Source organism: Rhinopithecus bieti, unplaced genomic scaffold, assembly GCF_001698545.2.
Source record: "Rhinopithecus bieti isolate Rb0 unplaced genomic scaffold, ASM169854v2 scaffold_444, whole genome shotgun sequence".
Classification (NCBI taxonomy): domain Eukaryota; kingdom Metazoa; phylum Chordata; class Mammalia; order Primates; family Cercopithecidae; genus Rhinopithecus; species Rhinopithecus bieti.
Genome location: NW_016803142.1, coordinates 795,043 through 808,928, shown reverse-complemented (window position 1 = coordinate 808,928; position 13,886 = coordinate 795,043). Strand labels below are relative to the sequence as shown.

Sequence of the window (13,886 nt, the reverse complement as noted above, 5' to 3'; positions counted from 1 at the left end):
ACAGGGTCATAAAAAATTAAGAAAAACTTTACCCACTCAGTACTTTATTTCCTTTTTGGCATCGTGCTTTTAACGTGATTGGGTTTTTTAAAAATTAACAAAAGATTAGTTAAGAGTGGTATTGCAATACTGGATTTCATTTCAAGGAACCAATCCAATTCCCCAACAGCTTTGCTTTTTTTCTTTTCCTTAAAAAGAAACAAGCTTATTTCCCAAAGCCTTTTCTGGCTTGTCAATTTTACAAATGCAGTCAATGATCCATGAAAACCAAACAATTCAGTGTAAGACAATTTAAATAAAGAGGGAAAGCAAACAGTTACAATGTCAGTTCAATCTGAGGAAACACAAGCTCTGTTCCAATGGAACATGAAACTATCAAGTTGAAGTCTATTTAGGTGTAGATGTGCAATATAAACAATGAAATTTAGATTTTTCTAAATGACAAATTTGCCTGGAAAACTAGATTGAATCTGTAACACTTTCAACATTGTTGTTTTTAATATAAGCATTAGTTAATTTTTATGTTTAAAATTATTTTATGTTTTAAACATTTGTATACATGCATGTGTATATATATGTTTGTATATATGTGCATATGTAATATATATATACACACACATATTATTATGTATATATTACACTGTATGTGTATATATATTTTTTCTTTCAGGTCTCAAATATTTCATTTAAGGCCTTTAAAACACTTGTAGGTTCTATGCTCTTATAGTGTCCCCAAATAAAATTATCCTTCAGGTGCTTCATTTTATATTCTAGCCCACTGGCTCTCTTAACTTTAGCATACTATACTCTAGAATCACCCAGACAATTTGTTAAAATAGATTGCTGTGCCCTACCCACAGTGTTTCTGATTTATCAGAACTTGGATAGGGCCTGATAATTTGCATTTCTAATGAAGATCACAGGTGGTACTATCTCTTCTGGTTTCAGGACATTTTAAGAAGCACAGTTTTCATCCAAGATGAGTTTTCCCACATTTAAAATTAGTTTAGGTTTTCTGGAATGGCCAGTAATCTTTTGTATGTGTCTGTTCTCTAACTCCAGATTACTCGCCTTTACTTAGCTCATAAACTATGCAAAAAAGCAGTGATTTCTTCAAGGCTCTCCTAGGCAGATTTCAGTTATTAAAGAATTGCTACTTTGTTTTACAGCTGAAAAGTTGGGAAACAATTTCAAAATTAATTTTGCAAAATCCATGTGCTGAAGCCTATATCAGAAAACTCCCTGAGCCTTCACCCAGATTAGTTACTCTTACTTTTCACACAATTCATATGCACTTGATTAGCTACTTTCTAATTTGTAAGAGAGCGTATTAGAAGAGTAATAACCCAAAGACTATTGCAATAATCCAGAGGAGCGACAGCGATAGTAGCACCCAGTATTTATTGAGGCGCTGCTCTGTGACATACACCATGCTAGATAACCTATTGACATTATCTCATCTGTCCCACCCAAAAAAACTATGACAGAGATATTATCATCCTATTTTACAGAAGTAGACACTGAGACAGAGTCTGAAGCGCAAGATGTTTATTAGGAATCAACATTTGTGGAAGGAAGGAGAAGGAGGCAGGGTTGAGCAGAGAGAGAAGTTGAACGTTCATGCAAGCCCAACAGAGTCTTTACCAAACTAGTGGGGGCTCTCTAGCAAGATTTGCCTGTCAGTATCTCACATTGGGCTGAAATGGCTGGAAATATATGCCCACACTTAACTTGAAATGAGTTTCCCCAGAAAGGGTGTGACATCAGGCAAGGAGGCTCTATGTAGCTGAGGCTGACCCTTTAAGCACTTAATGGCTGGAAGTTATCTATGAATTATATCTTCCCACCCCTGTGCTGGGCAGGAAGTACTTCTCTGAAAAACTTAGGTACATATCTTGTGTCTGTTACTGATTTGTCCAAGGACACAGAAATCATCTGAGTAACAATTCAAACCCAGGACTATCTGATTCTTTCAATTACATATTCTGTTAGTTTCTGTATGCTGCGTACATTTCTTAACAATGTCATGAGGACTCCATCATGGACACCCACTGGATTGTGATAATGCAGTGATGACCTCAGGTGTCACTGAGGAACGTAGAAGATTTTGTTGCTACATGAAAGGTCTCTAAACCTCACTATAATCTTGTCACTTGCCATCCTGTCAGTGTGCAGTATGAGTATGGAATTCGTGAACAGTTAGCACTATCCCTTTCACTCAAGCTACCATCATTTCTCATTCTGATGACTGAAAGAGCCTCCAAATGCATCTCACTGCTTCATGGTTGCTCCACTCAACGTCAAGACTGACTTAATAGAAATGTATTCATACCACAATTCTGCTCAAATGTTTTAAACAATTGTTCACACCTAAATAAAATCCGAATTCTTACCGAAGAACTTTCAAGCTCTATATAACCTGACCCTGTCTCCTCACCAGCTATTACGGCTCTCAAACATGCTAAGCTAAATCCAACCATGAAGATTTTACAATTGCTGTTTGTTCTATCTGTAATGCTCTTCATCCAAATCCTCCCCACACTGTGGAGTTGTGCTCAATGGCATCTTTTCAGAGAGATCATCTTGACCACCCTAGAGAAAATACAGCTCTGATTCTTACACTCCACATGCCAACTCCTTCCCTTGCTTCATTTTTCTCCTTTGCTCTTTTCACTGCTCAGAATTGTGCAAACGTGTGTATGTATGCATGCATATTTGAGTATGTATAATTTTATTCCTAGTATCATTTTTGCATTGTGCAGTTAGAATACACATACTCATACTCAAATTGTTCATTATCTGTCTCCTCCACTGTAACTTCACGTTATTACCTATAGAGATTTTAGCTGTCAAGTTCATCTGTATACTCCCAGATTCTAAAAGAGTGCTTGTTACCCATTAGGAAAATTAATTACGCTTAAAAAATGACAGTAGTGAAAACATATATGTGTAAGCTAAGGTAACTCAAATTCCAGTTCTACAACCAACCAGTTTGGATAAATCATGTGAAACTCTAAGCTTTGTTTTGTTTTGTTTTCTGTCTCAATTGGAGTTAATACATTCACGTTTATTTTATTAAATTAAATAACATATTACAAAATGCTATGGAAAAGATAAATAGGGCTAATGAATAGTTAATTGAATTTGAGTATCTATCCCAAAATAATGAGTAAATTACTGAACCTTTTTTTCTCTTCAAAAACTAAGCCTTCATCATTTAGAAAATATGTTTATATAAATTTTCCAGTGCACTGACAATGAAAGATAATGAAGCACTACTCTTTTATTTTTTAAATTTGAGTGGTATTTGCAATTAATTACCGCATTATACTATATCCAATATGCTCTGCTACATATTTATGCTTTGTCTTTGATTAAATGTGTCTTCAAGGGAGACACTATGAAATTATGCTTAGGATGCTTGATATGTGTGTACCAGGCAGACTGATCTTCCAAGTTTCCCACTGATCACTCTACTGCTTGTGTAAACTCATAAGACCCAAGGTTTCTTCCTTCCAGCCTAGATTGATTCCTTTCAGTCCTTCCTAAAATAACTGTCACCATTCACCTTATCTTTCTTACTTGGTCAAGATATTCATTCATTATCTTTGTTCTTCAAATGTGCTACCCACATGGGTCTTTCCTGGTTTTGAAAAAGCATTGCACTCATGGATTGTGCCATATTGTTCAACATTTACCTGTGTTGTTTAAGGGGGCTTTCTCCCTACATCATATGCACAGATCCCGAGGAGAATAGAAAGCTCTTGAGGACAGGGACTGGATTACTCATTGCTTTACTATATTCCAAAACCATCACCACTCTCCAAATATGAGTAGATGCTTGATATAACTCTAAATAGATATTATGCTTTTTTAAATCCAGTATTCCTAATTCTCACAATTCCAAATATCCCCTAAGTAAAGAAACTATTTTAATTAGATATCTCACTAAAGAACAAATAAAGGCCTTTCATGATTTCAACTTGGTACTTCAAGAGTTATGTTATGTAGACTGTGGGAAGCACAGTTTGAAGGCCTAAAGCTGAGAATTAAGCTGCAATTAGGCTGTTGGGACCAAAAGGTTTGTCTATGTTCAGGATAAAACAATTTGGCCAGGCCCTGTGGCTCACGCCTGTGATCCCAGCACTTCGGGCGGCTGAGGCGGGCGGATCACCTGAGGTGGATCACCTGAGGTCATTACTGGAGACCAGCCTGGCCAACATAGTGAAACCCCATCTCTACTAAAAATACAAAAATTATCTGGGCATGTTGGTGGGCACCTGTAATCCTAGCTACTGGGGAGACTGAGGCAGGAGGTGAACCTGAACCTGAGAGGTGGAAATTGCCATGAGCAGAGATTGCGCCACTGCACTCCAGCCTGGGTGACAGAGTGAGAATCCATCTCAAAAAAAAAAAAAAAAAAAAAGTCTGTGGTCTGCAATTGACGTAAAACTTTCTAATCTAGCTCGCAAATCCCTGAAATTTACTTCATTCATAGCCTACTTCTACTTTACACAGCCGGTCAGGGTTTTGGAAAAAGAGAAATCGGGGATTATCTCCTTCTGCTCTCCAGTGGGAAGACAGAAGCCTGCATGAATAGGGACAAAGACCACGGGAGCTCAAGCCCCTCATGCTGTTCAGGAATTAAGACAGGCTTTAGAATAGCCTGGATAAACTTTGGACAGAATTTTTTGGCTCTTATAAAACAGAACTTTCCAGTAATTTTGAAACCCATTTCCTTACCTTTATTTTTCCTCACACCAAAAGGGTAAGGAAACCAACTTTGGGCTATTACTGGCTTGTCCATGGCCTGGAACTGCCCACTCCAAACCTCAAGAATTATTATCCTGATTCTTCCTGCTCCTCCTTGTCCATAAGATGCTATTGCTCTGAGATGCATGCTAGTATCTTGAAGCTGACATAAAAAATAAATTCATGATAAAATGATGATGGTTTGTAGGCCAACCATAAGACATAGTGAGATTTTAAGCCAGAACACACTGGGTTTTGTCTCTCAACTCTAACTACCTATGTGACCTTGAACAAGTTATTGAATGTATTAGAGATTCAGCTGACTCATATGTACATAGGTATAAAGGAGACTACTTCATGGTCTTGTGGTGAGGATTAAATAAAATCTTATGTGTTAACATGCCCAGCACAGAGCCTTGAAAACACTAAATGTATCCTCAGTAATATCACCATCAAAATGAATATTGATGACAGATTAAATACTATCATTTGAGTCCTTCCACATTAAAGCTCAAGGAGGTGAATAATGATAAACACATAATACACTAAAACTCGTTGTCTCTTTATTTTTTATCTTTTTTAGAAAAGGCCCTGGGATTTCCCAAAATGCATTAAGAATACAGGCACCTATTCTTACCAAATATGAAAAGAAGCAGCTTCAACCATCAGAATTCTTTCCTTCCAAAACTCTTTCAGTGTAGGGTGATAAGGAATAAGAGTTGCTTAGTGAGAATCCTGCTCCTTTGCCTCTCACCACTAAACAATAGCACCAGCGTAATTTCACCTTTCAGAGTTTAACTTTATCACTCTAGGAATCCTTACAGAATTCTTTCGAGCTGCAAACCATCTAGGTGTCAGTATCTATATTTTTCTTTGAGTTTGCTTTTTTCTTAAATGAAGAAACAGAGATGTAACTTTTCAAATACTGATGCACCAAAAGAATACAATGTGATAGTGTTTTAGTCTTAATTTTGTCACTAGCTGCAATAGTTTAGTAAAGTCAATTGCTATCAATATATTCATTTGTCAGATGTCCTCATTCTTCAAATGATTGGCTTACAAATACACAGGGCAGTCACAAGATTAAAATAAAGTATGAATTGAAATCATTTTGCTAAGAAAAAACCACTCTTCAGTTTTAAGAATAATTATTGCTATCACAACCACAGCCAGAAGCCAAATTTTTACATCAACATTTCGTTATGGGAGACAGTGGTACAAAAACATTTTACAAAGATTGCAATTTGTGTTTTCATGGTTTTTGCACTTTCTGTGACTATCTTGTTTACAGTACTTGCTTTTATCTACAAGGAAAAGACTATCAAATCTGCAGTTACACATCTTAATATCTTTTCCTGGGTTTTGATTTCAGTGACATTTGTAATGCTTGTGATTCACTTCACTGCTAATCTGAAAGGAGCAGCTAATTATCCAGGCTGGGATAGGGGTTCTGATAAGCATGCCTTTGTGAGATCCTAAGGATCACCTTTGAGCCTGGTAACATAGGGCCTGGAGAGGGAGGGAAAAGTAAATGTCAGCCAGCTTTGGAGTCATGAAGAGTAATCATCGTAGAGAAAGTTTAGTTGATTTTTTGCCTGAAAAAATGTTACCTGAATGTTTTCGAATTCACTAGTTTTTCAGAGTCACTTGTAGCTTTCCTAACTGAAACCCAATCAGAAGTTTTTGTTCTCCAGGAATTCTTAGAAGAGCAACAAAATGGGCATATGTTCACTTGATGGTACATTTAGGGTGCTTTATCACGCTAGTTCCTAGAGGTCCTAAGAAAAGTAAAGCACTAGCACTCTTCAGAGGAGTATAGGAAAGGTTCAGCTACCAAGCCCCCAACTTTCTTCCTTTGTGCCAAGTAGCTAAGAATAGATTCATATTTAACTGATGAGATAAACTTGAATTCTAACCCATAGAAATGCAACCATATTATGCTGAACATGTCTTTGGAGAAAGAGAAACAGCAAAGTAAGACAGCAGAACAGTTGCAGAAGAGATGAACAAATAGTATAGTTCCTAAAACAATAATTAGCTGCCATTTTAAGATGCTTAGATTCTCAAGTAGAATATACAACAATATCACCACAAAAATGCATTGCACTAAATCATAGAAATACGTTTCCTGTTAAACATCAACTTGTAAACATGGACTCTGTATGAGATCTTTTCAATTTAAGAAAACTTAAAACGTATTAGGCATGAAAATCCATATTTATAATATCCCTAAGATAGGAGACAACTATTTGTTTTAGTGAAGATTCCTACATTAGTAAAAGGTTTTACTAGTTGACTACTTTAAATAGGCTAACAATAAATCATTAACTGGAATAACATGAACTATTAAAAGCCAGTTCAAACTTAAGGTCAGTGAAAAGAAAGATGAAGCATCTCAATTTGTAACAAAGCAACTCAATTTACAGAATTAGATTTACAAAAATTTGATTTGCATGCCACTTCTCAGTAATATTACTTTGTACAATGTGAGTGATGGCAGTGGAACTGTGATATGATTTGCCTGATTCTTGAACCAGGGCAACTGATTTATCATTACTATCTTGAGATCTCAGGGAGGAAGACATCATAGTTCAGTCGTCTGTTATTGCCCAAGAAGTAGTGTCTTGTCAGAATAAAATATAATGAATGAACTATGTAAGTTATGGTAATGAATCTCAATTTAAGCTAGACATAGTTTCTTCCTTATCAATTTTGTTTGTTTGGAGAAGTTTTGAGACTGTCTATTGATCACATTGATATAGCAGATGCAGCCTGAAGGAAATGGATGGTATTTAAGAGTAATTTCTGATGCAACCTGAGAAGTAGTGGCTTGTTCTAATTCTGGAAGGAGGGAAAGATTCTGTTTTGATCATCTATTGCTGCATGAAAAATTACCCCCAAAACATGGTAGCATAAACAATTTCGTTTTATTTGCCACTGATTCTCTAGGTCATAAATCCAGGCAAGGCTTACCTGGGAGATTTCCTGTTCCATGTGGATTGGCTTGCTATCTTATGAGGTTACAGTTATATGGTGGCCAGTGCTGAAACATGCATTTTTCATGTTTTCGTGTGTCTTTGCCCACATGTATAGTGTCTTAGCAGGGCAGGGACAGCTGTGAGCCTGAATCTCACTTTGTCCACATGACTATCTTCTTATGGTTAGCTTGGGCTTCTTGTACTCAAGGGTGAGCAGTTCAAGTGACAATGGCAGAAACTGCAGAACTCTTAAGGCCACACTTCAGAAGTCAACAAGAATCATTTCTACTGTATTCAGTATATAATCCCAGATCCTAGGGGATGGGGCACTAGCAAGGACACTCTACAAAATAGCATATGTGGTCAAATATATTATGGAGGCCAACACAATTTACCATGTGACCACCACAACTTATTAGAAAAATCACGTGCATAATTTCTTTCTCATAATTCTCGATGTGAACCTTGGAAAGCAGCCATATTTTGTACTATGTATTCTCAGAGCAAAAGACAGAAGCTACCAGATAAAATTGGCACTCACCTGGCGGAACTGTTCCAGGTCAATTTTGTTACCCACCAACACCAGGGGAATTTCATAGGTATGGCGGACCTGAAAAATGAGCTCTTTAAACTTGGCAGCCTCCTGGAATGATTGACGGTCAGTGACGGAGTAGCAGATAATGAAGCCTTCCCCACCTCGCATGTACTGCTCCCGCATGGCTGTGAATTCTGCCTGCAGGGAAAAAAAAAAAAAAAATTAGTTATGGGCTGTCAATATAGATAATTAATATGAGGTTTAAATGTAATCATTATGAAATTTGAATGTTTTAAACTATTAAGAAAATTGATATTTAATCATAGGAGATTTCACTTACTCATGGACTCTTAGGGATTGTATAAAGATATATTTTTTTTAATTTGTAATGACCACACTTTAAAAAAATGAATCTAAATGTTTATACTCCAATCATTAAGTTTATTTGAACCCAGGCTAGATATTCTTTAAATTACACATTTCAGATATTTTGGAACCAATTTTCTTTTCTAGAAACATTGAAGAAAAAAATGTATAATCTAAGGAAGTTGGCTTCACTTTGCAAATGAAAGTAAGTTTGCATAGGGGATTTGCCATAAGTCTGCCAAGGAAACTGGGGAACAAATTTTCTACTCAAAATATGAAAATGAATTAGAGTTAGACCTTGGTCTTCCTTGTGAATGGAAAAAGTTATTAGCATTGATAATTCCAGATCCAGTTATTTATTTGGGTGTTAGATTTGTCTCATGAAGGTACATAAACAGAAGGATCTAGATTGCTGAGGGATGGATCAGTTTCTACATTCTGCTGACTCTTTCATCTTCTTTCAACTACAACTTCTCAGTGACTGAAAATTCAATATTTGGTTTGAATTACAATTTGGAAAGTTCCTTTAAGTCTAAAATATCTCTTTTTATTCACTTTTATTCTGAAACTACTGTTAAAATGGCCATGGCTAATTAGATAGAAGCAATGGAAAATATAAAACTTAACTTCTGTTTGTGAAATAAGCAATGAAAGAACAAAAGAGCATATTGTGACCTGGACAATTTGTGCTATAAGTAATGAAAGAAATAAAAGTTTTGGTGGGTTTTAACTATGTTTGAAGAATTTGAGAAAATAGGACTTCTTTACCTAGCAAAATGTTGATAAGAACTCACAAAATGCCCTACTCAGAGTAATTGTTTAAATAAATGTTATTTTGATTTAAGCTAGCTTGAAAGATGGGAGCATTTACGTAGATCCAGGAACGCTGGAAAACTAGGGTGGTTGCAAGTCCAGAGACTGATCAAGTTAATAAATTCCTGAGTTAATAAGTGAATTTCACCCATCATTTTCAGTAAATATGGAATAAATGCAAACAGTGTTTGCATCAGTTTCAGCAGTCATTTCTAAGTTGCAAGAACTGGATCACAGAGAGGACAAGAGACTTGTCCAAAGACCGACAACAACATAATATAGAGTTGGTTCAAAAAACTCATGTTACTTGACTCTCACTGTATCAAATTACTTAGCATTAAATTTTATTTTAACTCAATCCTAAATTTCACTATGTGAGTGAAATGTACTAATTTGGGAGAAGAAAACATTCTATTGGATCCACGTTTCATTCCTGAACCACGATTGAGTAATAAAATATCTGAGATCCCTCATAGTTCTGACATACTCCGATTTTGAAACCCTATGTCTGAATCAAAACTCCATAATTGACAGGACTTGACTAGAGAAGTATGGACTGAAAATGATAACTGATGTTTCTCAAACTCATAATTACATTTCTTTGGAAAAGAAATGATAGGATCATCTTGGAAATATGTTTGATCTTTAGGAAAACATAATTAGATCTGTTATATCAGTGTGTATGATTAAAATAATAAAAATGCAAGCTAAACTGGAAAAGATCTATTTTACAATTTAAAGTTCATGCTATTTTCCGATTATTATTTTCAGTACTAAAGTTTTTGATTTTCAATCATCTAGTCCTTTTTGAAAATTAACAAATATAAATATTAGCAAAATATTTAAATGGTACAGATGTATCTAGTACCAATTTAGTCTTCTTCCCACCTCAAACTTCTAGTTTTCCTTTTCAAATGCATCAGTTAATAGCTTCTTTAACTTTACACTACTGTCTGTGTACATACAAGCATATACATGTTCTTTCTTCCTTTATATATCATTCTAAACTCAATGGGAAACAAAATATATATCTTTAATTAAAATGTAATAGCCCTACTATACCTTGGAAACTATTCTATATAAGTATATACAAATATTGCTTATTCTTTTTTATAGAGACATAATAATTCTTTTCATACATGTACCATAATTAATTTAACTACTTATCTATGAACAGGAATTTAGATGGCCTCCTTTTATTCTTATTATAGAAAATACTGTGATATATATATTCTTAAACATTGCACAGATTTATCTATACCTGAGAAACTGTATTTCTAGACCAAAAAGAACACATATTTTACTTTTGAGAAATATTGCCAATCTCAATGCCAAAGACATTGGGTCAACAATACTTTCTCCAATGTTATATAAATGTGACTATTTATCCTCATTTTCAACAATGTTGCTTATCAAATTGTTCTACTTTTGCAAATTGTAGAATTGAAACATCATGTTCCTTTTATTTGTATTTATTATTTATGTGTTATGAGCAACATGTCCTATGTTTTACATTCATTTATATATTGTCTTCTACATATTGATTTTATTTTGTTGTGAAGAATGTAGTAGTTTTCTTTGAAGGGGTTGGTTCTTTTGTTGTTCAATTGTAGATTGTTTCTTAAATTTGAACTGAAGGAATATATTTCTATGTGAGACATAAGAAAAAGAGCAATGCATTTGACGACTTCAACAAAAATATGCCATAAAGAAATGACTAACAAATTTGATAAAGCGTAACAACCTGTTAGGAAGATAAGCAAATTACAGAAGGCAAAATTCACAGAGAATATTGGATGATTGAATGAATAAAGGTCCAACAGTGCTTGTTAACCAGATTCAAAGTTGCACACATATCACATTAAAAATAGATATGTCAAGGAATAACATCTGATCTAAATTGGAATCTCTAGGTATAAAGTTCCAGCATACATACTTTACAATTTGGATGATTTTTGTTTTGCACCTATCTGTAGGAATACATAACTGAAATGTATGCTCTAGAGTGGTCTTTATATCCTGGAAGCAGAGAAAGGTAGTCATAGTGCATGACCTCTAGGACTGTTACTTAGAGCATGTCTTCTGACATGTCACATAACCTCTCTGTGTCTCAATTTCCCCTTTTGTTAAAGATGGATTAGGACATACACTTAACCAGTCTTACAGGGCAGTAGAAAAGCCCAAATGAGAGAAGAGATGTGAAAATGCTTTGATGAATTTTTTAAATACAATACAAATCAAGCCTATTATTATCTCTGGTACAAATCTGGCAGAATAGAAACTTTCACTGGGAGAACAGGCATGAAATCCTCTTTTAGCTGCATTAAATATAAATGTGGCAGTGTTTTTTATATAAGCTTAATCAGAAAAGTATTAAGCTTTTTTTTTCCCAAACAGAAAATCTTTCCACCAATAAAACAGATGTAATGAAGCTATCATAATGAATGGGGTGGATGTTTTATCTTAGATGACCTTTTCTATACCAACTCTTTACACAACATGTATACAAGTTTCTGTGTGTGTGTGTGTTTTACTAGAAGATGCAGTAGAGGCTGATGGGACCCAGAGATTTGAACAAAATCTCTTCACTATGTATTAACTTAATAATATACGATAAGGAAATCACTTTAAAAGGGAAAATGCTGTGTTCAACATGTTGCTTCCGCCTTCATTCACCCATGAATTAAAGATCCCTATACTTTCTGTTTGGTGTATCCTGAATGTTAATACCGTCTTCATTTGCTTCCTGCTATAAATGAAACTTGTTGGTTAATTATTCAGGAACATTTCTAGATTCCATCTGCTATCTATAAGTAGCAACATACTTATGTAACAGACCCTTTGAATAAAATGCTACAAATATAAGCATTTCTAATATTTTCAGAGCTATTCTGAGTACAGCATTCCAGTTTGATCAGTTGCCTTTGATATACTCCCTTGTATTAAAATTGTGTGATAATTTTTCTATATTCAGAAAATGAATACAGAATTTTTGATGAATCTCATATTCCAGCTTCTTGATTATCAGGGTAAGAATTTTAAGCAGGTATTAGAAAATGTAGGAACTGGGCCAGCTCCCCATTGCATTCAAGTAGCAGTACTATAAAGATATGAATGCCTCACTATATTCAAAAAGCACTAGCACTATATTCAGACCAGCTTATTAACCACTCCCAGTAAGGGCACAGAGATAGCATTACATATATTGATCTGAATCCCTTTTGGCCATCTCTTTAATGAACCATATGTCCCTATTTGTTCTCCTTATGGAAAAAAAAAGTAAATTAAAAAGTCAGTCAGTCATATACCTAACACCGTACCAAGTGGTAGGAGATATATATATATCTTGGTTGGAGAAACACAACCAAACCAAGATAAATTGAATGAATAATAATTAAGATCTAAATGAACCTTGGGGTTGAGAAAATGGCAGGAACAGTTTTCAGAGGGAAGGCAAAGAGGGCTTGGTAGGGAAAAGGATGTGATGTTCTTCCTTAACTTTATTATTTGTACAGAACTCCTCAACTTTCAGATAACCTCACTTCCAAAGATTATGTATTCTCACTCTTAAATAGCCTTTCATAGTCCAAATTCATCATTTGCATAGTAGTTAATCATCTAGGACTTGCTTAGCCTTCAATAGCTGAATTTTTGGAGGGTGGCATAGCACAGAATCATGTGATTGCTGTTTCTTCTATTTGCATCTTTTTAATGAAAGTATAGAAACAATTCTACAGGATTCAAGTCTAGGTATCATAAATTTACTATAATTTATGCAAAGCAAAAGGATTGCAATAAGTGGGAGTGGTGGTTTCTCAGTCTCATTCTGATGCCTTAAACTGGTTATGTCAATTGAAATGAAAATGAACAAACAGCTTTTATAAATGCCGATAATGTGAGGTCAAAGATTGTGCCTAAAAGTCAAAATATAATTAACAAATACCATTTTACAGTTTTCAGAGAAGATAACCTATCACTTGTTTTTTGGTATTTGACACATATTTTTAGGAATGCATTTTATCATGGAATACTGCTTGTGCTGTGCCTAACTCATTCATCAAATATTTATTGAGCACTTATATATGACAGTTGTGTAAGATTTGAGATTGGTAAAATAAATACATATAATAAAACTAAAATATGGAGATATATATTTTTTATTTGTCATATATATATTTGTCATATATATTTGTCATATATATTGTCACATATATGTCATATGTCATTTTATATATCTATATATCTATATATCTATATCTATATCTATCTATCTATATATATATATATATGACAAATAAAAATTAGAGCATCAGAACCAGGATAGAGTGAGGAGACAGAGTTTGATTTACAGTTTGACTCTGAACATCTAAACAACCCAAGCTACAATGAAAACATGATCAATTATATCACTTTTGTTATCAATAACAACATATTAATTTGAC

The 13,886-nt window shown here is 34.5% G+C and overlaps 1 protein-coding gene across 1 annotated transcript in view; it reads right to left on the bottom strand.

Moving 5' to 3' along the window:
- Window positions 1-13,886, bottom strand: part of RIT2 (Ras like without CAAX 2) — a 389,974-nt gene that overhangs the window by 178,883 nt on the left and 197,205 nt on the right. Inside the window, exon 5 of the mRNA XM_017867188.1 lies at window positions 8,272-8,463. Within this exon, the coding sequence (XP_017722677.1) occupies window positions 8,272-8,463 (192 nt within the window). The remainder of the gene's footprint in view (window positions 1-8,271; window positions 8,464-13,886) is intronic.